Below are 26,086 nucleotides of genomic sequence, written 5' to 3' on the forward strand. Positions count from 1 at the left end.
GTGTTCTTTTGGCCCTCGGCAGCCGCCGTCCGCAGTGAGATGCGTCCTAAAGCCCTTCGCTTGGACATGACCCATAACCCGGGCGCTGGGCACAGGTGGGTTTCCCCCGCGGGTCCGGGGCCCCGGGGCACCGCTCTTCCCGCGGATGTCAACGGGGAGCTCGCCAGTCGCCGAGACCCCGCCCGGGCCGCCTCGCTTCTGGAGCACCCAGAACGAACCCCTCCGACTGGACCCGGTCCCGCTCCCCGTGCCACGCCGGGTCCCCAGCCCCGCCAAGGTCCAAAAGCGCTGCTGGCGCCTGCTCCTCCACCCCGGCCCTGACCTGGCCCGGCCGGAGCCCTGGCCATTCCTAACTAACTGACCGTGGAGTGCCTCCTAGGGCAGTCGGCGGGCCAGAAGCTATGTTGACCTTTCCCTAGGGACGGGACTGCCAAGGGTAGCTGGCGCCCAGGTCGTGGTTCCCCGACCCTATCCCACCGGTCCACTACCCCAGCCGTCTGACCCTAGCGGGGGCTTTTTAGAAACTGATGCCTCAGAGCAAACTGTATGGAAAGCGGATTTTCCCTGTTCCTTCAGTCAGTGGTTTAAGCATGTCATTGCATTTTTGCTTAAATCAATATCGTGGTTAAAAGCACGGGGTTTATATTGCGGCTTAGCCGGTTGTTTTCTGTGCAGAATGGGGATAACAGTTTATAGAACTCTGGAGGGAAACTAATGAGTTGTACCTGTCAAATGCGCTGTTGGTGATCACCGCTGTTCTGTACCGGATGGCTCTGACCAGCAGGCGGCACTGGTGACAGAATGGTATGGTTTGCTGGTCAAAAGACAAGAGAAGCAGAGCTTCAAGTGTTTAGAAGTTCCCAGAAAAATCTTAGCTTAACTGACAGCTTTAAGCTTTCTTCAAGCTGGAAAGAACAGTAGAGATTAAGTAATATTATCTCCTGTTTTTAATAGGTGATCTGCCCTGACTGGCTTGCTCAAGCAGATCACAGTAGGCTCTAAGTTTCCCCCCTTTACCTTTTTGCCCTTTTGAGAGCCTGTGAGGATGAGACCCTGAATGTACATTAGACATAGAAATCACAGAGTTAAATGAATGCAGTGTGGTGGTTCACACCTGTAATCCCAGCACTTGAGAATTAGAGGCAAGAGAATCAATACTTCAAGATTATTCTCAGGTACATAGCAAGTTTGAAGCTAGTCTGGGTTATGGGAGACCACGCCCCACACCAAAGGAAAGAAACAGTAAAGGAAAGAGCTCTGTGGGTAGGAGCAGCAGCATACCGTTCTTACAAGAGGATTAGGGGTGGGTTCCCAACACCCACACGGTAGCTCACAACTGTGTAACTCCTGTTCCAGGGGATCCAACACCCTCTTCTGACCTCTGAAGGCATTAGGTACCCATGTGGTGCACAGACATACATGCAGGCAAAACACTCATATACATGAAATAAACATAAATATTTAAAAGATGACACGAAACAAAAGTGAAATGAGTATTTACATTCATCTGCTCACTCACTCATTCATTCGTGAGATACCAAGCACTTACTCTGTATTAATCATAGGTTTGAGCAGTAGCTAGAATACAGTGAGACATGATACTGGCTTTTATGAAGCTTACCTATTAGTGGAAGAGACTGACAATGTGGCTGTAAATAAACAAATTGTTAGAAAGAGAACAAGTGAGACTGTTTGGGATTGGGCAGGTCACCTCTGAAAATGCTGGATGCTCACCCAGAAAGATTTATAAAAAGCTAGCTATGCATAGAGCGAAGGAAGAACATTAGTATATGGGAAGCAGGATTTGCAAAGACTCCGGTGTAGGCAGAGGCCATGAGATGAAAAAAGACTTGTGTGGCTGGGGTACAATGCCTAGGAGGAAAACCAGGAAGATGTAGCAGTGAGCTGAAGCCTGAGGTTTAGTCTCCATGTGCTAGGTCACTTATTTCATGATGGAATGCCAATATCCTATTTTTTGAGTTCAGTGCCTCTTCGATGTGGAAAATAAATTACATGATGCCATGGGTAGTAAGGAGAGTATCATTTGGAGACTTTTGTAGTAATATGGGTGAGAGACTATGGTACCTTCAAATAGGCTAGTGGCATTGACTGTAGAAAAAGGACATTAAAACCAGGGAGATGAAATGATGGATTAGAAATGGGAGGAGAGACCAAGGATGATTTTCAGGTTTCTGGGCTGACAGCTTGGGTAGGTAGAAATACCATTTATCATGACGAAGAAAGCTGAATGAAGAACAGAGGATTGTGGAGGGACACAGTAGGACAGAAAATTCTGTTGTAGCTAGACTACCTTAGGTATCTTTGCTGTATTTGTGAGTGTATTTTTTTTAGATAAGGTCTTACTATATATGTAACTCAAGCTTGCCTGAATTTATGATCCTAATGCCTCAGCCCCTTGAGTGCTAGGATTATAGATGTTCATCATAAGCGGAAATGTTTAATTAGCAGTTTAATATAGAAATTGGTGCTCCAAGGACAAATGTATGCAGTAACATAAATACGGGGTTCATTGGCTCATAAACAATATTTAAAGCCACGGAAATCAGGCAAAGTCACTGAGAAATTAGCTGGTTTGATGGCTGTTACCATTAGGCCTGTGGTAACTAGTGTGATTAAACCTTGGGAGTTTAGAGAATTCAGTTTTAGCAATTGTATAAATGAATGAACTGCCCTTAACTCCACAGATGATCTGGTTTTTCTCATTCTGCATTTGTTGAAATACTTCATCTTGTGGAGAAGAGAGACAATACCTGTGTCCGCAGATGCTCCCTGGATCTCTGGCCCTAAGATCTTTGGTCTCTATTTTCAGTGAGCCAAGGGCCATATATGTTTTCTGCAACCTTCAGAACAGACCATGAAGTTGAAGGAACTTGAGAGGCCAGCCGTCCAAACATGGAGCCCAGCCAGCCAGTACCCTGTGTATCTGGCCACAGGTATGATGATAATTTGGATTAGGAGCTGCTGGAAGTTGTATGTCAAAGGAGAACTTAGTATCTAGGCCACTTTAATGAACAGGAGAGGAAGCTGTAGGGTTGTCAGGTGGGGTCCCTGGTAACCACGTTGGACTGTGGCTTACGGATGACCTCTCATGCTTTCCTTGGGGTTAGCTCTTGAGGAAGGCTATCCTAACTCTCCTGTTGTTTGCTTTCTACTCCCTGCCGTATTCACGAACTAAATCCATGCATATATTGTTCATTTGCTGCCTCTTCCTTTCTTTTCTTGTGACTAGGAACATCTGCCCAGCAACTAGATGCTTCGTTTAGCACAAATGCCACACTGGAAATATTTGAGGTTGATTTCAGGGACTCTTCTCTGGACTTGAAACACAAAGGAATTCTTTCTGTCTCAAGCAGGTACTATGATGGGACTGTGAGTGGGTTTTCAGGTCAGACCCTGATGAATATACTAATAGAGGTCCTGGGGGTGGTGTATACAACTCAGGGATCACAGTGCGATAAGTCTGGGGAATAGGAGTTCTGTTAAGTCTCAGAGGAGCTAATTCTGTGCAAAAGGATTTGAAAACCAACCATTTTCACCTTACCAGTCAGCAGTAGCAACAGCAGTACCAGGCAGGATGCAGGTAATAGAGCTGCCCTGCACAAGCCAGGACATGCGCACCAGGTCTCTCTTTGAACCCAGGGCTATTGACTCCTTCCTCCATTGGCTTTTGTTCAAACATCAATGTTACACAATGTCACACTCTTCTGCCAACAAGGAGGAGAGTGAGCGAGTGATCTCTCCTCATGGCTCGTGTGGGTGCTGGTTGGGTACTCAGAGTTTCCCTGGCTATGGCCAGCTGGGTGCTCATGGATTTCTTGGGTATATTGTGTAACGGCAATGAAAGGGCGATCATTCACCCTTTATTGGCAGGAATGTCTACAAGAAGTCCTTGTAGAGCTCAGTATGCAAGGCAGTATCATTGGGACCTTGTATGTTTTACTCATTCCTCAGAATAAGCCTAAATTATGAATTCCATTATTTCCATTTTACATGGGTAATGGAAGCCCCAAGAAGCTGGGCTTGGCACTGAAGTATGTTCCTATCTGATGCTAAGTCTGCTTCCTTCTATTGTTTCACTGCTTTTGTTTTCTAGACAAGGTCTTGTTAAGACTGGCTTTGAACTCACAATCTTCTAAACTCAACCTCCTGGGTAGCTAGTGTTACAGGTGTGTGGCATTGTACCTGGCTCTCCACTGCCTTTTTAAGGGTTTTGTGAAGATTGTGCTTGTAGTCTGATATAATAGTCTGTAAGTTTTTATACCATCAGAAAAAAATGGGAATATTCATTATAGTCTACTTCATATTTAATATAAGTAATATACATATATTACCATACTACTGATTATATATATATATATATATATATATATATATATATATATATATATATATATATATATAGACTAAGTATGTCTTTTTCTTATAGCCCAGTAAATTTTCTTGCCTACTCTAATTTAGAGATTTCTGGTCTTGAAGGCAACCTTCCATCTGATTACTGATGGGCCCCTATTCTTTCTTTGCTTCTGCTGTCATAGAAAGCACAGTTGTGTTGGGTTGTGCCTAGCTGTGATGCTAATTAAACTGTGTCATTTTAGAAAGTTACATTGATTGCCTTGAATTTTCTCACTTAATTTTGAAGAAGAGGTCATACAAGATGATGCTAAGAACCTACTGAGACATGCATCCAGATCTTACACGCAATCTCTCCCAACTTTCTCAGAGGAAGTTTTCCTTTCCCTTTTATCCCTTAAAACTTCCTGGGGGTTGTCAGGGTGGCTCATCAGGAAAATATGCTTGCTGCAAAAACCTGGCAACTGGAGTTCAGTCCCCAGAACATCATGAAGGACTCCCACCATGCTGGTGGAAGGAGAGAACCAAGTCCTTAGAGTTGCCCTCTGACTTCCACATGAGTGCTGTAGCACATGTATCACACATATGCCATGCACAAACACAATATTAATAATACAAATTAAAAAAAACCCTCTGTGGTGGTTTGAATGAAAATGGCCCCATAAGCTCATAGGGAGTGGCACTATTAGGCAGTGTAGCCTTGTTGGAGGAGGTGTGACCTTGTTGGAGGAAATGTGTCACTGGGGGTGGGCTTTGAGGTTTCAAATGGTCAAGCCAGGCCCAGTGTCACTCTCTCTTCCTGCTGCCTGCTGATCCAGTTGTAGGACTCTCAGCTACCTCTCCAGCTTCATGTTTTCCTGTGGGCCACCATGCTACCCACCATGATGATAATGAACTAAACCTCTGAACTATAAGCCAGCCCCAGTTAAATGTTTTCTTTATAAGAGTTGCCAGGGTCATGGCATCTCTCCACAGCAATACAATACTGACTAAGACACACCCGATTCTTTCTCTTATACCTTTTCCTATTAGCAAGACATATGCTTCCAAAATCTCTCTTCCTCTGCCTGCTTTTTTTTCTTCACACCCCCAGTCAGATTGGGCCCTGAAACTGCCCCCTTTTTCCCTCAATTTATGATGCCTCTGAGAAATATTCCCTATTTAGAAACATCTGATGGAAAGCAATGTTCTGAAGTACCTATGAAGGTATCAATAAGGGCCAGCTTAAGCTGTAGATAGATTGAAGAGACATCATGGGCAAAAGTTGTGGAATATTACTTTAACTATGTAAAGATGGGTTTCATTTGTTTTACTCTGCCTGCCTAAGGCACCCAATTGGTCTAATAAAAAGCTGAATAACCAAGAGCTATGCAGGAAGAGGGATAGACAGGGCTCGTGGGCAGAGAGAATAAGTAAGAGGAGGAATCTAGGAGAGAGACACACAGAGTACGACATACAGAATGAAAGAAAGGTAAAAAGCCCCAAGGCAAAACATAGATGAAGAGAAACAGGCTAAATTAAGTTAAAGAAAAAAAAGCTAGCCAGAAACAAGCATAAGCTAAGGCCGAGCATTCATAACTAATAAGAAATCTCAGTGTCATGATTTGGGAGCTGGTTGGTGGCCCAAAAGAAAGCCTTCTATAGGTAAAGGCCGCCTGGTGCAAGCAGGGTCAGTGCAGATCAGCATGTGCACTGAAGAAGCCATGTGTGGTTGTTATACAAATATCAACATGGAAGAAGGGTTTGGGGGAGAATCTTCTTGGGCTATGTCAGAATGAGGTTGGAGGTCAATGTGTGACCTGCTGTTTACATTGAGACTCCAGATCTCTGAATATCTGCAGAATCTGACCCCGTCCTGTTAACAACATAGGGGAAAGTGGGTGGTTTATCTGCTCTGAACCTTTATCTCAGTTCTCTGGATACTTGGAGAACAAGGTTTAAAGTGAGAAATCCATGGAGTCTGATCAAAGGGCAAAGGGATTTATTAAGAAAGGAAAACTCACAAGACAGAACAGAGGCATTGTCGAAGGGTCCTGGAAAGGTGAGGCACGGTCCCACGCTGTGTTTCCATCTGAGACTGTCCCATGAGGGAGTGAAGAGAGCGGCCTACAGTGTGTCTCAAGTCTTAAGAGTAGCCCCGAGCCATGCCCCAGGGGCAGGCACTTAGGGCAGTTACCTGCTACATCTTTGGGGTGGTGCTTCAAGGTCGTAGACAGAACAGCTATCCACTACAAAGGTTGGCTCCTCGTTGGGTGCTAAGGGACAATGAACACTAAGCTGGAAAGAAAGTCATTCTGTGTGTCTCTCTTAGTGGTTCTGTGCTCAAGACCCCCCTTCTTAGCTGCATCAAAATCATATGGTAGAGAGAGTGTGGCCTTTATTGTTTCATAAACCCAGGTTCAAACCTCAGTTCTGCTGTTTATTGTCTTCTTGGGCATAGAATCCAACTTTTCTGACTATTTTCTCCACTATTAATTCAGGACATAAAGTAGAAATAGTAATGCCTGTGCCTCTCAGGCATTCAGAAGAGTGTGTTGCCTCTCCAGTGGCCCCGTCCATCCCTCTGCCATTCTCCAGCGAGGGCCTGCTTTCTCCATTCTGCCTCTTAAAGAGACTGGATTCTCCTGGCTCATTTGCTCCGGATATGGACAAACTCTTTTTCACTTCAGTTAACTGTTATGAAGTTGGGATTTTTCAAAAGGAACTCAATAAAATGAGAGCAAAATCTAAAATGAAGACATGAATCAAACCATGTTTGGGAGAGTTTCTGCAGCAGGTGTTCGTAATCATGAGGTGCTAAGTGCTGCTCTCAGATCAGCTTAGCTGGTCCAGCCTCTTGATCATGAGGCTTCAGCTCATTCTCATCCTCATCCCTTTTGTTTCCACCGGAAACAGCTGTGATCTGATTGCTAGGGCTGTGTCTGTCTGTGAATGTCAGTGTTCCCTCTTCTACCCTGATTTGCTGTGCATTGATTCTCAGCCCTGGCTGCTTCTCTGAATCACTTTAGAGCATCTGTTCAAATGTAGATTCCGGTGGCCTGTCTCTTCTCTGGACCTTCTGTTTCCTGGCCTCTTGTAGGAATAGTGAACTGCGTGGTCTTCAGCTGTAGCTCATCGTTATCCTAGGAACACCTTCATCAGAGAATTCCATGCGTTCTCATGTGACAACATGACACCCTCTTGAGTCCGTATGGGCTCGTTCTTCGGGGATTGGTGCCACTTTAGAAAACTTCTCCCCGTCTGCTGGTCACCACAGAACCACTTACGTTGTGTCGCTTTCCCGTTCTTCAGACGTGGGCCCAGCCTGGACAAGTGCTCAGCTTCATGCTCTTGCCAAGTTGGCTGTGCTCAAATGCCAGGTGAAGAGTTCTTTCTCTGTCAATTCTTGTTCACCCAGTTCCCTTGATGACTCCTCTCAGGGTGTGGAAATGTTTCATTGCTCTTAGGGATCGAGTGACATTTGATGTGAAATCTTCTCTCATGGCTAGCCACAGTGAGAGTGAGAGACAGGACCTCCCCCCCCCCCCAACACATACACACCCTCAGGCCTTCCAGTTTTCAAATATTTTTCCGTGGGGCTTTGCATAAGACCTTAACTTTTTTTCTAGGAGACCCAGGGTTTGAATTTTTCTTTTATTCAAAACTCTGGCACTGTTTTTTTGTTTGTTGTTTTGTTTTGTTTTGTTTATACATATCCTCAGAAAGATAGCAAAGAGCTTCCCACTTGGGGTATTTAGTATTTTGTGCCTCTGTGTCTCAAAGCTGGCCCATGACAGTTACATGTTCGTTCCAGTGGGCCAGCCACGAGGGAAAGACAGGATGAAGGGAGACCCTAAGGTTTTCTCACTTCCAGTTTGAGATGGGACAACAGTTGTTGTTCTAGGGAGCCTGATTCTAGTTTGTCCAGGGTAGGCTCTGGATGAGATGCTCTCTAAACCTTGACTCACTTAGCTGTGTGAAGATGGATTGATATTGTGGCTTTGCATACAGAAGCTTGTAACTTCTCCAAGCTCACCTTCCATAACTTGAAATTGGTATAATGGAGCTTCTTCATAGAACTGCAAAACGTTAAACTAGTGAGCTCTTGTAAAGCACTTAAAATACTGTCTATTCTATAACAAGTCATCAGTAAAGGAAGTTGACTTTTTTTTTTTTGAGTCAGGGTTTTATGTAGCCCAGGCTGGCCTTGAACTTGCTTATATAAGATGAGGATGATCTTGAATTCCTGATCCTCCTGCCTGTAATTCCCAAATATACACCTGGCCAGGTTGTATTCTTTTACTATTTGAGCTGTCTATGCAGACACCATGACAACTACTTCAAATAGAGTACATCACTTGGTCCTCACAGCTCACAATGTGAACTTAAAAACAGGCTGGGCATGGTGGCACACACCTTTGACCCCAGCACTCGGGAGGCAGAGACAGGTGGATCTCTGTGAGTTCTAGGCCAGCCTGGTCTACACAGTAAGTGCCAGAATAGCCAGGGCTATACAGTAGAGAAACCCTGTCTCAAAACACCAAACCAACCAACCAAACAAACAACAGCAACAAAATAAACAGAATACTCCCATATTACCCAGGCAGTAGCTTTCTGGATTCTAGTTTAACATAGACTATATTTTTTCTAAAGAAAGGGCAAGTCCAGGCAAAGGAGACTTCCCTTCTGGGTCTGGAGAACAAGGAAAATAGACAAGCAGATACAGACTTGGGCTGGGAAGCCTGCATGATAGTAGATACTGGCAAAGATGCCTGCCCTCTGTATACTGTGATGTAACTAAGTTCTTTTCCTTTGTAGGTTTCACAAGCTAATCTGGGGAAGCTTTGGCAATGGGCTTCTGGAAAACTCTGGGGTTATTGCTGGTGGTGGAGACAATGGCATGCTTACTTTGTACAATGTGACCCACATCCTTTCTTCAGGAAAGGAGCCCCTGATTGCCCAGAGACAGAAACACACAGGGGCCGTCAGGGCCCTGGACTTTAATCCTTTCCAGGTACTGTGTCTCAGCTGATCTGATGGAGGCACGGCACGGCGTTCTGAATGGGAGTGTTCTCTTGTGGCCTCCAGGCTGTAGCTCTGAACCTTTCCAGGCTGCGAGGGGGAGGCTCTGGGTTTCCCAAATGTGGCTCTCCTCCCTCTCTCTTTCTGATGGGAGGGGGTCTTTAGAAATATCTTTTATATTTATATTTATGTTCACACAGCGCAATCTCCTGGCTTCAGGAGCCAGTGATTCTGAAATCTTCATTTGGGATTTGAACAACCTGAGTGTTCCAATGACCCCTGGATCCAAGTCACAGGTGAGGAGGCTCCCTCCAGCCTGGGGCTGCCATTTAGTGTGTGCAGCTGGTTTTCCCAGGTAAAGTTTTGAATTCTGGAGCTGGCAGAGTACCAGAGATTTCAGGCTTTACCACTGGAGGGCAATAAAACTCCACAGACTGACACTCTACTAGCCACCCAAGAGTCAGGAGAGAGGGGATGCCTAGTACTTGGTTCATGGTGGTTATTAGCTGTTCAAAGAATTTCTGGAAGGAAGTGAAGGGCAGGGGGATCAAAAGACACCAAGAAAGGCAAGGAGTGATATTTATCACAGTTGAGGGGACAGGGCTGGGTAGGTCCTGTGCTCAGTAGGGAAGGAGCCAGAGTGGAACCCTGGGTACATCACCATCCTTTTTGTGGGGGGAAGAGCGGCCTCATCTCTGTGTGGCTCTTGGAGTACCTCTGGGTATGGCTCTCTGTCAGTCTGTAGCTTGGCTTATTCTTTTACTTTTCCCTGTCTTGTGCTTCATTATGAAATAATTGTGAGTCGGCTAGCACTCAGTACCCCAGAAGTTACGCTAGTTCTCTCTCTGCTTCCCTTTTCTGGGGCTCTTCATATCTGTTTCCTCTCTCAGATTTCTCCCCCTCTCCTTCTCTGTTCTAGAGAGGGGGGTTATTTTTCAATCTTGACTCTATACTTTTAAGAGAACTCAGTTGTAGTGCTAAACCCAGGTATACCAGCTGTTACCTCCCACTTCCATACCAATATCTTTTTTTAAAAAATAAATTTATTTATTTTACATCCCATCCGCAGTTTCCCCTCCCTCCTCACCTCCTAGTACCTCCTCCCACCCCACTCTCTGTTCCTATCTCTCCTCACCTGCCACCGCCACCAATTCACTTCTCCATTTCTGTTTAGGAAAGGGCAGGTCTCCCATGAGTATCAATAAAACATGGCATATCAAGTTGCAGTGAGACTAAGCACCTCCCCATGTAGTAAGGCTAGGCAAGGGGACCCAGCATGTAGAAGATTGCAAATAGATCCTTATCTATCACCTACCCAAAACGCAAGTTCAAGTGATCAAATCCAGATACACTGAACCTGATAGAAGAAAAAGTGGGAAATAACTTCAAACACATTAGCACAGGAGACCACTTCCTGAACAGAACACCAATAGCACAGGCACTAAGAGCGACAATTAATAAATGGGACCTCATGAAATTGAAAAGTTTCTGTAAGACGAAGAAAGGATAGTATCACTAGAACAAAATGGCAGCCTACAGAATGGGGAAAGAGTACTGTACCAATATCTTAAAGCATCTTTCTGGGAAAATGTACCTCAGCTCTGAGCCTATCTTAGTGGGAGGAACCTCTTGCCTCCTTTGGGCTTGGTGTGGGCTGTAGAGAGGAGTAGAATGGTAGACGTCACTTAATCAGGTTATGACAGTTGTCGTTTTTACTGTCTTACTCCAGACACCCCCAGAAGACATCAGAGCACTGTCTTGGAACCGCCAAGTCCAGCACATCCTGTCTTCTGCTCACCCCAGTGGCAAGGCAGTTGTGTGGGATCTCAGGAAGAATGAGCCCATCATCAAAGTCAGTGACCACAGCAGCAGGGTGAGTAGTAGGCCAGAACACAGGCCTGAACTCTGGCTTCTCTCTGTCAGACAGTTGGAGCTGTTCTTGCCCAAGTCAGGGATCCAAGTGTTGGGAGTGAGGATTCAGCCCCATGGCAGAGATCCTATTAGAGTGAATGCTTGGGAAGCTAACCAGCTGATCTAGATTCTTGTAGTGTGCCTTGCTTGCTCGTAGTCATTACTTATCCCCTGATGGCTGGGTTGTTCCCAGCCAGATAGAAGAGGCCGAAGGTAGCCTCGGAGTAGTCTGATTCCAACTGGGCAGAAGTTGGGATAGTCTGAGAAGTCAGGTTCTACCACCCATGAGGATCTCCTTTGTCCACAGATGAACTGCTCAGGCCTGGCTTGGCACCCAGACATAGCCACCCAGTTAGTGTTGTGCTCAGAAGATGATCGGCTTCCGGTGATCCAGCTGTGGGACCTGCGCTTTGCTTCCTCACCCCTGATGGTGTTGGAGAACCACAGCAGGTAGCATCTCAAACCCATCCACACACTCGGCCTCATTTCAGCTGCTAATATCTTCCATGTCTTCCAAGCCATTGCAGAGAGCACAGCCAATACTAGCTTTCTCTCTAAGAGGAATTCTTTTGGAGCCTGGACCTATGGAGAAGAGCCTGGAATTCATATTCTTCCAGGGATGGGGTCATGAGAAACATTAGAGCAAATTAACCCTTGTGTTAGTTTCTATCACTAACTACCTGAAGTAATTAACTTGTAAAGAAAAAGCTTTGTTCTCTGTTCATGATTGACTAGTATCCTTACTTTGGGGACTGGGATGTGGTAGCAAATTTTATCAGGAGTGTGTAGGGGGCAAAGCCATTCATCTCATGGCCAGGGAGCAAAAGAGATCTAGGAAGAGAGCATCTTCTTCAGAGCCTTCACTGCTCTATCTGTCCTGTCATTGGGAGGCCTCTCTACCTCCCAAGAGCCCCTCTGAGGATCAGACTTTAACACATAGACTTTTGGGAGATGCTTGACATCTGAAGTACTGGGATTGAAGGCATCTGCTACCATGCCCACCCTTAGTTAACATCTAAGCTATAAACTATGTAGTGGTTCATGCCTCTAATCCTAGCACTCAGGAGGATTGCTGGGCATTCAAGGCCAGCCTGGGCTACAAAATGAGGAGGAATCAAAGCCTGAGCACAGATGAGATCCTGTCTCATAAAACAAACAAAACCCAAAGTATAGCAATCTCCTTGGGAGAGTCTCCTAGGTCCTGCTCTGAGAACAGTATTCTTTTCTCTGAGTGGGGAGCCTCCTGCAAGACATCTTAATAAGCAGCTTGACTCCTATCTGTTCAGGAAGACCTGCCTCTGAAACTGTAGTTCTTGGGCCCACAGCAGAGGACACAATGGGGCCAAGGGGTGCCTTTATTCCTCCTTTAGCGCTCTCTCTCTCTCTCTCTCTCTCTCTCTCTCTCTCTCTCTCTCTGTGCGCGTGTGTGCGCATGCGCTCATGCTCTCTCAGGCATATATGCATGTGTACATGTAGTGTGCACGTATGTGTACAGACCAGTGGTCAACCTCAGTAGATATCTACCTGTTTTTTTGAGACAGGGTCTCTCACTGAGTCTTAAGCTCTCTAATTGGGCAAGGTCAGTTGGCAGTGAACCCCAGGAATCCTCCTGATTCTGACTGCCCAGTGCTGGGATTACATGCACTACTTTGCCGGGCTTGGTTCCATGGACACCAGGGATCAATCTCAAGTCCTCACACCTTCATCTGACAGATACTCACTTTTCACATCATTGTTTTCTTCTTTGAAAATAAAAGTTAGATCATCTGTTTTTTTGGGTTTTTTTTTTTCTTTCAGTTTTTCGAGACAGGGTTTCTCTGTGTAGCTTTGCGCCTTTCCTGGAACTCACTTGGTAGTCCAGGCTGGCCTCGAACTCACAGAGATCCGCCTGGCTCTGCCTCCCGAGTACTGGGATTAAAGGTGTGCGCCACCACCGCCCGGCATATCATCTGTTTTGAAGAGCTGAGTCTTATCTAAGATGTATGAGGCACCCACTCAGAGCTGGCATTCAACAAACATCGGCTCTCATTTTTAGGGGGATCTTGTCAATGTCATGGAGCCAGGCTGATGCTGAACTACTGCTTAGCAGTGCCAAAGACAGCCAGATCTTTTGTTGGAACCTGGCAAGCGGTGAGGTAGGCTGGTCCTTCTGCGGGCACTGTGATGGAGGTGTGATAGCAGGGGGATCCCAGCTATGTGTTCTGAGTGGCCTAAGTCAGCCTTTCCTGGACTGTTCCTAATGGTTCTGCTCTCGCGGCAGGTGGTGTACAAGCTGCCCACACAGAACAGCTGGTGCTTCGATGTTCAGTGGTGCCCTCAGAACCCGCCTGTGTTCTCTGCTGTCTCCTCCGATGGCTGGATCAGTTTGTACTATGTGATGGGTAGGAGCTGGGAGGTCCAGCACACGAGGCAGGCTGACAAGGTTTGAAGGGCTTGGTAGAGAGTTCTGGAGGGAGGAGCTGTCTGTGTTTTAGGGAAGAAAGGACACATAGCTCGGGAAGAAATGGGAGCTATTGAGGAGAGGGAGACCAGGCTGTGGGTTTTAGAGGAATATATCTTGCATTAGTACCCAACTTCCTGGGAGGAAGTCAGTTTCTGCCACAATATGAGGGAAACCATCATCTTAACTCTTGTTATTCACTCTGATGCTCTATTTTGGGGTTGTTATCTCATAGTATGAGCTGACATAACTCCCTCTCTGCTGTATATATACTTTGTGTTACACTCCAGTGTAGACTTTAAATATAGTTTTCCAAGAGGCCCACACATCTGAGTCTCCCATTCACTCTCACTCTCATCCCCATATCCTAAACTGTGGGAGTCTCTGCTTCTAGATCAAACTGGGCATCACAAGGATTCATCCCCCAATTGAGATTGTAGGTAGAGTTCCTCGCTAAGTTCCTCTCAACGTTGGTGACACAGGTGTCCCTTCCCTCTAGATTTCCTCCTCTTTCAGTGAAGGGCAGCCTCTCCCACTGCTGCAGGCGCCTGAGCAGGCGGCCCCAGCGTCGTTAATCCCGCCCTTGAAGAAGGCCCCCAGGTGGATGAGAAGGCCAGCAGGCGTTTCGTTTGCTGTAAGTACTGGTCCGTGTCGTGCTTGTGTGCACTGCCTCTCAGGTGCCCAGCAAGGAGCCAAGTTGGTGTCTGTCTCACTCCGCCCCTCACGCAGATGGTTAATCTCGCTTCTCCCTTCACCGCCAACACTCTGCAACCTGACTGACCTGCCAATCCTGTCTAAAAGACATCTACTGCTTTAGACTTCCTGCTTATGACAAACAGCCTGAGACTGTCCCTGAGATTTCTGTAACTCTTACATGTCTGGACTGCTGGCAAGGAACACAAGGAAGGAAAGAAAAAAACAAGTCGATTTTACCCTGTTGTTCCTCTGCTCAAAAGTTTTGAGCTTCCGCTGCCTTGCAGGCTTAAGGCTGTCCATCCATGGGGCTCCATTTACCTTCCCAGTCTCTTCTTCTATCTCATTCTTAGGAGTCCCTTGTATTTCAGTTATCTTCTCTTCTATGCCCACTGAATCCCACAGTGGACTTTGAAGACTTCCTAATACCACTTTCTCCACGATACCTGTTCTTAATCTTAGTTAACAGCCTCCATTCTATAGAGATTTGTACTCCTGTAATTCTATAAATATAATATAATGTGATATAATATAATATAACATATATATCTGGAGACTCTGCTAAGTAACAGATTCTGTAAGGCTAGGAAGTGCCTTGTTGATTTTCATATCCCCAGAGCAGAGCTTTTAAACTCTAATGTGAATAAAGGTCACTTGCAGATCTTACTAAAACTCAGGTTCTAGTTTAATGGATCTGATATAGGGCTCAAGATTTCCAATTTTCCAGCAAGTCTCCAGATGGTATCTTTGCTTCTAGTTTGAGGACCAACAGTTTGAGTAGCAAGAAGGCTCTGAAGCACCCAACACGCTGCTTTAGATACTGGATTTGATCTAAAGAAAAGGAAAAGATGTGTAAGAGGAGATTACTGTGTTTAGAGGCAGCAGTTTTACGATGAAGGTATGACTTAGGAATGTCTTTATAAAAGAAGAGGAGTGGGCACTGGGGATGGAGCTCACTGGAGAGCGCTTGCTTAGCATGCCCATGGTCTTGGGTTTAAATGACTCATACCACCGCCATCAACAACAAAAATGGCAGGGGAAGTCAGGTCAAGAGTTCTTGTCATAGCTCTGTTCCTAATTAGTTAGATGACTCCGAAGAGTCATTTAACCCCTGGGACTTCAGCAACTTATTTGTAAGACAGAAGTAGCAGTGCCTGCCCAGCGTTCTGTAACATTGTCCAATAGTGTGCAAATTATAATAATTTAAATGGTTTTGTCGAGCACTAAGTTATGCGCTGAAGTTTGTTTCGTAAGTGATAGAATTGTGACTGGAAAATTCACTAAGCCAGTGAGATTTAGGAAGGAAAATAATGACTAGTTGGGGGTGGAGCGGTGTGTCAATCTTGGTAAAACACGGGAATACCTTGTGGGTTTCAAAACGGCTGATGCTACCCTCTCCCAGCTCCTGGTATCCTTGTCTGGGGTGTGGCCTGGTGACTGGAGAGCTTTCCAGGAGTTTCCCTGTGTGGCCAAGATGGAGAATGGTTGGAGGAAGGGTCTCTAAACCTCTGGTTTTGTGTCATCTGCTTGATGTAAAGTGTCAGGTTTGGCTGGCTGGAGGCCTCAGGTGAAGTGGTGTTGTAGGTAACGACCCAGAAGTGGGCAATGTGGAGCAGTCACATAAATGATCGAGAAGAAAGATGCTGGGCAGACATTTTTGGCCCTGACTTTTTGGGGGTTTTGTGCATGCCAGAGGAGTGTAAGTGTTCTCCTGTGGTCTGTCAAACCATCATACAGCGTGGGTAGCAGCAGGGGTGTGTGAGCAATAGGGCAGACTCTAAGCCCTGGATTGGAAGAGTGGAAAAAGACAAAGGCTAGCAAACACTTCTAGGATTGGAGGTGGGCTCGCAAAGGGTGTAGGAAGGAGAGTATCTGCGTCGGAGACATTGAACAAGGCACTGAACAGTACGCTTGGCTGTGGTGGTGTGTATAGCCTGGGAGAGCACCACTGTGTTTGCACTAGGTGCCTGAGAAGTGGTGGTACTAGGAGTGGGAAGTGGGAGAGAGTTCCATGTGGTGACATTTGAAGCTTGTGATAGTAAGATTGCTATTATAATAATTGCTATTATAATGAGGGCCCATTTGGCACTCAATTCCTGATCCTGTTCCATCCTAGCAACTTTCTGTTTGTTTCCCGTCTGTCTTGGTCACTGTTCTATTGCTGTGAACAGACACCACGACCAGGGCAACTCTTATAAAAGAAAGCATTTAATTGAGGGCTTGCTTACAGTTTCAGAGGTTTAGTTCATTATCATCAAGGTGGGGGAGCATGGTGGGATGCAGGCAGACATGGTAGCTGAGAGATCTACATCCAGATCTGTAGGCGGCAAGAAGAGAGAAAGCCACTGGGCCTGGCTTGGACCCTTGAAACCTCAAAGCCCACCCTCAGTGACACACTTCCTCCAACAAGGCCACACCTTCCAATCCTTCCCAAGTAGTGCCACTCCCTGATGACCAAGCATTCAAACATATGAGTTATTGGGGGATATTCTCATTCAAACCACCACGTTATCCAAGCCTTGTCCAACAGATAGCCTTCTCTGAAATCTTAACTTGGTGTTAGCTATCGGCTTGAAAGTATAATCTTTTCCTTTTTTTTTTTACATTTTCTCACCAGTTTGGGGGGAAGCTGGTTACCTTTGGCCTTCCCAGCATCCCTGTCCAACAGATGCCACAGCCTTGCCCCCGCCCTGTCTACCTCAGTCAAGTGGTCACAGAATCAGACATCCTGGCACGGTCGGCTGTGCTGCAGGAGGCCTTGGGATCCGGAAATCTCCTGAACTATTGTCAGAGCAAGATTCAGCAAGCTTCACTGCCATGTGAAAAGATGCTCTGGCAGTTCCTGGAGGTAGGAGCCTTGAAGGCTGGCTGCTCTTCCCTAAAGATCCAGACCTCAGCCCTTGGCAACTCCACGAGATGTAGCAAGCACACTGTGACCCATTCAAGAAGCATATCCCTGACTCGGTGTTTTTATGTTCTCTGGACACAGGGTCTTTATCCTTTACCTTCACCCTTTCTAAAGGCTCAAAGGCCACTTGAAAAGATGGCACAGGGCGGGGGTTACTGCTATTGTTGGTGTCCTGGGTATTTTACCAGTTAAGGCAAATGCTTTCATAGTATCATGCCAAAGGAAAGATTCACTGGAGGGATTCATGAACGTAAGGAGTTTTGGGGTTTGTTTGATGTAACTCGGGGCAGGTCCCTGTTGGGCCACTCCACGTCAGCACCAGGGATGTAGTCCTAGTCTTCACTCTGTCAAGTTCTAACATGGAGGAGTGTGTGCTTGTCGGCAGACAGAGAACTAGCTTGTGGCAGAGTACCTGCCTAGCATGCATGAGGCTTGGAACTACAGTGCTCTCTCTCTCTCTCTCTCTCTCTCTCTCTCTCTCTCTCTCTCTCTCTCTCTCTCTCACACACACACACACACACACACACACACACACACACACACACACACATTCACAGACACATTCACATATAAACACATACAAAAGCACATGTGCATACACTCACACACATGTGCACACACATAAAATAAATAAATAAATGTAAACTGGGATACTCAAAGCTGTCCATCATGATGGTTTCTGAAGATAGGTGTGGAGGGCCATTTCCAAGGAAAAGCATGGGAGGAGAAGGAAGGCCAGAGATTGTCAGAAAGATTATAGTCAGAATCCATTGTTCAGTGTAGAAGAACAGAGGCCCTTGGTGTCTGGACTCTGAGTGGGAAGCTGACTTTGTCCCTGTGCATCGTCCAACAGTGCCTTCTCAGGGCCACTGTGGGTTCCACCTGGCATCAGTCTCCTCAGAGGGTTTGGAGACCAGGAGCACAGCTTATCACAGGGTAGTGTCAGTGGCACTGTCCTGTGGTAAAGTCTTTCCAGTACTTCATGCATCAATTCAGAGTTCTCCTTAGCTCCCCACACAGCTCAGACACAAGGAGATGACCCAGGTGGACACAGGCAGATGTATAAGGTGTCCTGACTTAGAACTGCTCAGGCAGAAAGGCCAACAGCCAGTTCAGAGTCCGCAGAGGGATGTGTCCATTAACCAGAGTCCATCAAGCTAAAATAAAAAAATAAATAAATAAAATAAAAAAACAAATTAAAAAAAAACAAAACCCTGACATGGTATCCATGTCAACCGATACATGGTTTGCATAGTTCAGGCCACATGCAATAACCAATCAGTTACAACAGCCTCCAAACAGCTGATGCTTTACTCTCATCGGGTTGCCAGGGTAACTGAGTTAGGAAGTCAACGGAAGGGACAGTTCTCGTGCAGAAGTGGCAAAGGGTTGTGATAATACTGTCCACAGCCCAGCAAAAACCAGATCTGAGGAAAAAAGATAAGAGGGAGCACCATTGTTGTGGGGGTACTTTTGATGGCATGTGGAACTGTATTTGAGGGTACACTCATATGGATGTCCATTGTGGTACAGGAGAAGGGTCATTCACATTCACGTAACGGAAATGTTTCTGCGTTTTCCGGTTCCTTAGGTGACCTTAGAGCATGACTCTAGGCTGCAGTTCCTCAGGCTGTTAGGGTTCAGCAAAGAGGAGCTCCTGAAGAAGGTAAGCTTTTCACGTCTGAAACACGCTTGCCATGGAGAGCAAGAGTCCTGCTGGAGGAAACTGCCCCAGGTCACCTGGCCATAATTTACCACAGATGTGTATTTTATCCCCTGGAATTAGGACTTCTCCAGAAAAGTGGGTGAAGGATCTTGGAGAGTATAGGTGTGGTGCATGGGGGCGGGGACGTAAGACTTGGGGGAGCCTGCACTGGAAGAGTGGTATTCATAAGGCTCTCCCCACAGGTGGACACATGCTTGAAGAATGACTTGAAGCTAGGGGGAAGCCCTCGGCTTGAGGCAGTTGACCTCAAAAGTGAGAGACCACACCCCTTTTGCCACCAGGTATGGTAGGAGGCCAGGCCACCTGACTTGTTAGGGAACGTTCTCCCCACTGGCCCCTTCACCTGTCCTCGGTAGACTTCTAGAGGAGTTGCTGCTCTCTTGGAGCCAGAGTGGGACACGGAGTCCACAGGGCACTTCCCAAAGCCACCTGCGCATTCTTTCATTTTGTGAGCTTGGGCCCAAACAGTAGAGCTTTGTTTCAGTGCATGTGCTCTCTTTTCTGGTTTTGGTTCCTACGCAGTCACATCTGCCCTTCTGTGGACAGGCCTCCAAACACACCACCGAGGAAGCCTCTGCATCCTCGGCCTTCTTTGATGAGCTGGTTCCTCAGAACATGACTCCATGGGAGATCCCCACCACAGAAGGTACCTGGCCCCGGGGAAGCAGGTGACCCAGAGTTTTTGGTTTTAAGAGTCCCTATTGTCTCATGCCTCCCACCTAAAATCTCAACTGTGGGTGGGCCTTTTAGTGCTCTCTCTAGTCAGAGTCTAAAATGGGTGCTGCCTATGGATGGCCTCTACTACAGTCCTTTTTCTATCCCTTCATCTTCTGGTTAAAAGGACTGTGACCTTGCCCATGCTGAGCAAGCACACATCATGCCCGAGATCCTGCACACAAGGCCCTCTCTCTTTGAGTCCTATTTTAGAAAGTTACAGTTGGACCACGGCACCCCGGGACACTGCATTTTGTTGCCCAGAAATGAAACGTGGGAGTTTTGTGGAACCAGGCAGGCTGAATTAGAGACAGAGTTTGCAGACAGGCCTCCAAGCACACCCTGGAGGAAGCCTTCACATCCTCAGCCTTCTTTGAAAAGTTGGAACCAAAGGGAGAAAGTGATGTGTGTCTTAGGGACAGAAGTGAACGTATGAGGGCTGGCTGATGGGGTGGGGGTGCCCCTGTGTGCAGACACTGATGGACTCCTGAGCCAGGCCCTGCTGCTTGGGGAGCTGCGGCCTGCTGTGGAGCTGTGTATGAAGGAAGAGCGCTTTGCTGATGCCATCATCCTGGCTCAGGCTGGGGGTGCAGAGCTGCTGAAGTGGACACAAGAACATTACTTGGCCAAGAGGAGAACCAAAATCTCTTCGGTACTGCCCATCACGCAGGAGAAGAAGGGAGGGGGGATTACCTGGGTCTGGACAAGTGGAGGCCCACGCCTTGGGACTGGTGTTCGGAACCCGCCTGTGTCCCTACTCTAAGGACCTCTACTTCATGGCTAGCCCTGTTGAGTGTTCTGACATGAGTGGCTTTATTGGAACCTCCCTGTGTGTGACACCGACTGACTGTGCTGGATGGAAGGCTGAGGGTCTCTTTCCCTTTCTGCCCAGTACAGCTTCTAGCCTGTGTTGTAAAGAAGAATTGGAAAGACGTAGTATGTGCCTGTAGCCTGAAGAACTGGAGAGAGGCACTGGCTTTGCTGCTGACATATTCAGGGCCAGAGAAGTTCCCTGAGCTCTGTGGTAGGTATGACTCCAGCACAAGTCAACAGACTTATACAAGGAGGACACAAAGAGTCAGCCTGGACTCTGGGAGGCAGGGCTCAGCCAGGAGGCAGGGACGGTAGCGGCTCGTTTCCTGGAGGCGTCGCACATGTTCTCTTATTCCTCTTGTCACATCTTGTGGCAAGTTCTTTGCCTTTCTCTAGAGAGCAAGGTTAGTCTGAGTTAGCTTTTCTTTAAAAGAGTTCTTTTTTATCTTTTATTATGTGTATGAGTATTTTGCTTGCATGTATATGAGTGAATGTGCCATGTGAATGCCTGGTCCCCGGGGAAGGCAGAAGTAGACAGATTCCCTGGAAGTGGAGAGCTGTGAGCTGCTGTGTGGGCTCTGGAAATTGAACCTTCACCTCCAGAAGAGCAGTGTGTGCTCTTCACCATGGAGCCGTTGTACACTCTTGTGTCAGAGCTCACACTAGTCCACTTAGTGTGAAGGAAGAGCAGCACAGGGAAGTTGTGCTGTCAATCAAATCTGCATCTCTCCACAGACATGCTGGGAACTCGAATGGAGCAGGAGGGAGGCAGGGCACTCACTTCTGAAGCCAGACTCTGCTATGTGTGCTCAGGAAGTGTGGAGCGGCTGGTGGAAAGCTGGGCAAAATGCCAGCAAGCCTCGTGCCCCGTGGCTCTGCAGGTACCTCTTCCCTGCAGAGCTCTGGCCACTCGGGGCGGTTAGGAGAGAGTAGTGGTCGGGATATGCAGGTAAGAGAAGTGAGTCACATGCAGATAAGAGAGAAGTAAACTAGAGCCTAGTGTTAGGGAAGAGCAGAGAGCCCTCAGTGTCTGATGCCTTCTCCCAAGGATGAAATAATCACCTTATTCCCTCAGGATGCGAGCTTGGGTATGAGCTTTCATAAAATTTTCCCATCCAAGGATTCATCATACAAGTCAATTTCATATTTGACTAATAGTTTCTGTGAAACATGCTAGGGATCTAAACTCTATCAGGTGCTCTGTGGGCAAGCAGAGAAGGTGAAGTCACAGACGTGTGAGGAGACCGGGTCTCGTGAAACGTTAGGTACAGCAGAGTCTGGTTGATGACATATACTAGCAGGAAGGGACAGAAAGTACCGAGAGGAGACAGAGATGCATAAGAACCCAAGGCCTGGATGCAGCCCATTGATCCCAGTCTTTACAGCCTAGGAGCGAGGCCTCCTCCATCATGTCTCTGGACTGTCTGTTGCCTTCACCATGGTGTGTCCAGGTGCCCTCCTTTCCATGGTATGGTGTTCCTGGGTGAGCCACCTGGACACAGAAGATATGCTTGGAAGAGGTTGATCATCTTCATCCTTGTCCCTACAGGACCTGATGGAGAAGGTGATGGTCCTTAGCAGGAGCTTGGAACTACTGCAGGGTTCTGACAAGATGAGCCCAGGTCCTGCCACCGTCTACAGGCTCACCCAGTACGCCAATCTCCTGGCAGCCCAGGGCAGCCTGGCCATTGCCATGAGCTTCCTACCCAGTGACTGCATCCAGGTGAGGGTGGCCATGATAAAGGCCACATCATCTTATTCCTTGATCTGACACTGGGCATATCCATGTTTTAGGCACTATGCTAATGCTGTAGTGCCTGGGAGAAATAAGATCCCTTAGGCAGCTCCCAGTCTGTTGGGAGAGACCGTATCAGTAATTTCCAGTGTCGTAACAGAGGGTTGCACTAAGCACGTCAGGGAAGAGGCTGTTTTTTCTGGAGAAGTGAAGGAAGCCTTTCCAGTGCTTAAAACAGTTGGACTGGACCTTCAAAGAGAAGGGCATGTAGGGCACTCCCGGCGGGGAGAACAGCCGGGGGGGGGGGGGGCACATGCAAGTGTTTGGCAGGGATTAGAGAACTGTGGGTCTCTTCAGGTTACTGAAGAATATAGAGAGTAATCCAAAGCTTGTTGAATGTGGCCAGGTTTGTAAGATGTTTGCCTGTTCTAGTTTCCTAACAGCTCTTCCATATTACAACTTTAGCCAGCAGTTCAGCAGCTGAGAGATCGGCTTTTTCACGCCCAAGGTTCTGCCGTCTTGGGCCAACAGGCTCCCCCTTTTCCTTTTCCCCGGGTTGCTGTAGGAACTGCCCTCCACCCCAAAGAGAAGTTATCCTACGGAATGGGATCCCAGCCTTCTGACCAGGTGAGAGCTTGTCCGTTCATTCATTTATTCATCCATTCAAACGCATTTATGGACCAGCCACGGTTGTAGATACCTGGAATATTTTAGTGAACAAAACCAGATAGAGCCGGGCGGTGGTGGTGCACGCCTTTAATCCCAGCACTCGGAAGGCAGAGCCAGGCGGATCTCTGTGAGTTCGAGGCCAGCCTGGACTACCAAGTGAGTTCCAGGAAAGGCGCAAAGCTACACAGAGAAACTCTGTCTCGAACCCCCCCCCCAAAAAAAAAAAACCAGATAGAAATTCCTAGCTTCATAGAGCCATACTAGATTCAGTTATTTTTTAATAACTGTTTATTGAAAAACACTAGAATCTTAAAACATAAGGGACACAAATATAATCTTTGCCCTCAAGTAGTTCATCTAGTGGAAAGATAAGTTTGTCTTAGTTAGGGTTTCTATTGCTGTGAAGAGACACTATGATCACGGCAACTCTTAAAAAGGAAAACATTTCATTGTGGAGGCTTACAGTTCCAGAGGTTCAGTTCATTATCACTGTGGTGGGACATGGCAGCATGCAGGCAGACATGGTGCTGGAGAAGGAGCTGAGAGTTCTACACCTGAGTCCACAGGCAACAGGAAGTGAACTGTGTACCACACTGAGTATAGCTTGAGCAAAGGAGACCTCAAAGCCCACCCCCGTAGTGACACACTTCCTCCAACAAGGCCATACCTCCTAATAATGCCTTTGGGGGCCATTTTCTTTCAAACCACCACAGATGTATTAAAACAGTGTAGTAGAATTCAGAATAGCTATGATTGCAGTATGGCAGAGTGCTATGGGATTATATAGAAGAAAAAGAAATTTCGTGTGTGTGTGTGTGTGTGTGTGTGTGTGTGTGTGTGCTGGGGAGTACAGCTCGAGGAATATTCTAGAATGAGTATGATTAAAAAATTGTATTACATTTCTTTAAAAGGTTTTTTTTTTCTATCTTTATTCACACATATATGTGTCTGTGTGTGAGTGACATGTATGTGGACGCTCACAGAGGCCCGAAGAGGGTGTCAGATTTCCTAGGAGTTACAGGTGACTGTGAGCTGCCTGATGTGTGTTTAAGAGTGGGCTAAGAGAGTACTCTCAACCACTGTGCCGTCTCACCAGCCGTCAGCCCCTTCAAGAGGGCAGGCTTCCTTCTTCCTTCCTTCCTTCCTTCCTTCCTTCCTTCCTTCCTTCCTTCCTCCCTCCCTCCCTCCTTCCCTCCCTCCTTCCCTCCCTCCTTCCCTCTCTCTGTCTCTCTCTCTCTGTCTCTGTCTCTGTCTCTCTCTGTCTCTCTCTCTCTCTTTCTTTCTTTGTGTGACAGGATCTTACCATGTTGTGGATCTAGAACTCACTATGTAGACCAGACTGGTCTTAAACTCACAGAGATCCACCAGCTTCTTCCTACTGAGTACTAGGCCTGCACCACAATACTGAACTTGAAAAAGAGATTTCTTTTTGTTGTTGTTGTTGTTGGTTTTGTTTTGTTTTGTTTTGTTTTTGAGGCAGGGTTGCTCTGTGTAGCCCTGGCTGTCCTAGAACTTGCTCTGTAGACCAGGCTGGCCTCAAACTCAGAGAGATCTGCTTGCCTCTGCCTCCAAGTGCTGGGATTAAAGAGGTGTACCACCACCACCTGGCCCCTGAAAAAAGAGATTTTTTTAAATGTATTAGTGTGTGTATGTGTGTGTGCGCACGCACGCGCGCGTGTGTACATATGTGGAGGTGCATGTGTGCCACAGTACATATGCAGAAGTCAGAGGACAAACTGTGGGAACCAGTTCTCTCCCTCCACCGTGTGTAACAGGCCATCTCAGCGGTCTTGAGTGGCTGCTCTAGATCGCGGTATTTAGACGAGGGAAGGGTACTTTAGGTCTGTCTCAGGCTCGGGGCAGGTGTGCAAACACAGCGAAAGTGGAAGGAACAACGGCCTTGGGAGGAACCACTAAAACGTCAGTGGGTTGTGGTCTTGGGATTGGGTTAAATAAAGGAGGAACAGATGGCAAGTAGAAGGCCGAGAATCTGGCATCTGTACTGAAGAACTTAGGCTTGACCTGGTGTCGGAAGAACTGGCCACACCACACCAGCTCCCTGACCTTTTTCTCTCTTCACAGGTCCCAGCTCCATCTGCAAGGTCAAGGGCCACAGCTCAGCCATCATTAGTGATGCCCTCCACACCCTCCCATCCCAGCCCTTCTCAGGGCTCACAGACACAGTCTACAGGTGACTACAGGGTACCTGGGCCGCAGGCAACCCTGCCTCTGCATTTGGGCCCTGGAGTAAGGCCTGGTGAGTAAGGGAAGTCTCTTCTGGTGGAGTACAGAGGTCTCAGGAGAGACAGACATACTGCCTCCCCAGTACATGCTGACGATGCCTAGAGAGAACATTGTTTTGTTTGGGGTCTCCTGTAGCCCAGGCTAGCCTTGAACTTGCTGTGTAGCCAAGGATGACCTTAAACTAACCTTCCTGCCTCTACCCCCAAGTGCTGGAACTACAGGGGTATACCTAGCTTGTTTTGTCTTTTTAATAACTTTTTGCAATTCTTTTTTGGGAAAATTGCTTTGAGATTGAAGTCTGAATTCCTAATAGTGTCTTTTACTGAATCCCCCCTTATATTCTGTCTCTCTCTCTGTCTCTCCTTGTCTCTCCCTCTGTCTCTCCCTCTGTCTCTCTTTGTCTCTGTCTCTCCCTCTGTCTCTCTTTGTCTCTGTCTCTCTCTCCCTTCCTCCTTCCCCCTCTGTCTCTCTCTCTCTGTCTCTGTCTCTCCCTCTGTCTCTCTTTGTCTATGTCTCTCCTTTCCTCCCTCCCCCTCTGTCTCTGTCTCTCTCCATCTCTCCCCCTCTGTCTCTCTGTCTCTGTCTCTCTCTCTCTCTCTCTCTCTCTCTCTCTCTCTGTAATTTTGACAGTATACCGAAGTAACTATGTCAGTCATTTCAATTCACTACTATTATTTTGAGGGTCAAATAAGGACAACAGTTAAAAAGTACTTGGAAAATTGTAGATTTCTCTCTGCATGTGCTAATCGTTCCTTGTTATTATCAGGTGTGGGTTTACAAGTGTTTTTTGGGGGGGAGGATTGATTCTTGCTTGATTTCAAACTCTTGGTCTCCAAAGATCTTGTCTCAGCCTCCCAGGTG

The 26,086-nt window shown here is 47.0% G+C and overlaps 1 protein-coding gene across 1 annotated transcript in view; it reads left to right on the forward strand.

Moving 5' to 3' along the window:
* Nucleotides 1-26,086, forward strand: part of Sec31b (SEC31 homolog B, COPII coat complex component) — a 29,746-nt gene continuing 3,660 nt past the window's right edge. The window contains exons 1-20 of the mRNA XM_059257561.1: nucleotides 1-95; nucleotides 2,831-2,954; nucleotides 3,251-3,374; nucleotides 9,169-9,364; nucleotides 9,573-9,668; nucleotides 11,102-11,245; nucleotides 11,591-11,733; nucleotides 13,319-13,418; nucleotides 13,544-13,705; nucleotides 14,223-14,357; nucleotides 17,034-17,264; nucleotides 18,916-18,990; nucleotides 19,233-19,331; nucleotides 19,597-19,696; nucleotides 20,238-20,416; nucleotides 20,662-20,788; nucleotides 21,313-21,458; nucleotides 22,127-22,300; nucleotides 22,778-22,939; nucleotides 25,064-25,238. Of these exons, the coding sequence (XP_059113544.1) occupies nucleotides 2,876-2,954; nucleotides 3,251-3,374; nucleotides 9,169-9,364; nucleotides 9,573-9,668; nucleotides 11,102-11,245; nucleotides 11,591-11,733; nucleotides 13,319-13,418; nucleotides 13,544-13,705; nucleotides 14,223-14,357; nucleotides 17,034-17,264; nucleotides 18,916-18,990; nucleotides 19,233-19,331; nucleotides 19,597-19,696; nucleotides 20,238-20,416; nucleotides 20,662-20,788; nucleotides 21,313-21,458; nucleotides 22,127-22,300; nucleotides 22,778-22,939; nucleotides 25,064-25,238 (2,647 nt within the window). The 5' untranslated portion in view covers nucleotides 1-95; nucleotides 2,831-2,875. The remainder of the gene's footprint in view (nucleotides 96-2,830; nucleotides 2,955-3,250; nucleotides 3,375-9,168; nucleotides 9,365-9,572; nucleotides 9,669-11,101; nucleotides 11,246-11,590; nucleotides 11,734-13,318; nucleotides 13,419-13,543; nucleotides 13,706-14,222; nucleotides 14,358-17,033; nucleotides 17,265-18,915; nucleotides 18,991-19,232; nucleotides 19,332-19,596; nucleotides 19,697-20,237; nucleotides 20,417-20,661; nucleotides 20,789-21,312; nucleotides 21,459-22,126; nucleotides 22,301-22,777; nucleotides 22,940-25,063; nucleotides 25,239-26,086) is intronic.

Source organism: Peromyscus eremicus, chromosome 1, assembly GCF_949786415.1.
Source record: "Peromyscus eremicus chromosome 1, PerEre_H2_v1, whole genome shotgun sequence".
NCBI classification, from domain to species: domain Eukaryota; kingdom Metazoa; phylum Chordata; class Mammalia; order Rodentia; family Cricetidae; genus Peromyscus; species Peromyscus eremicus.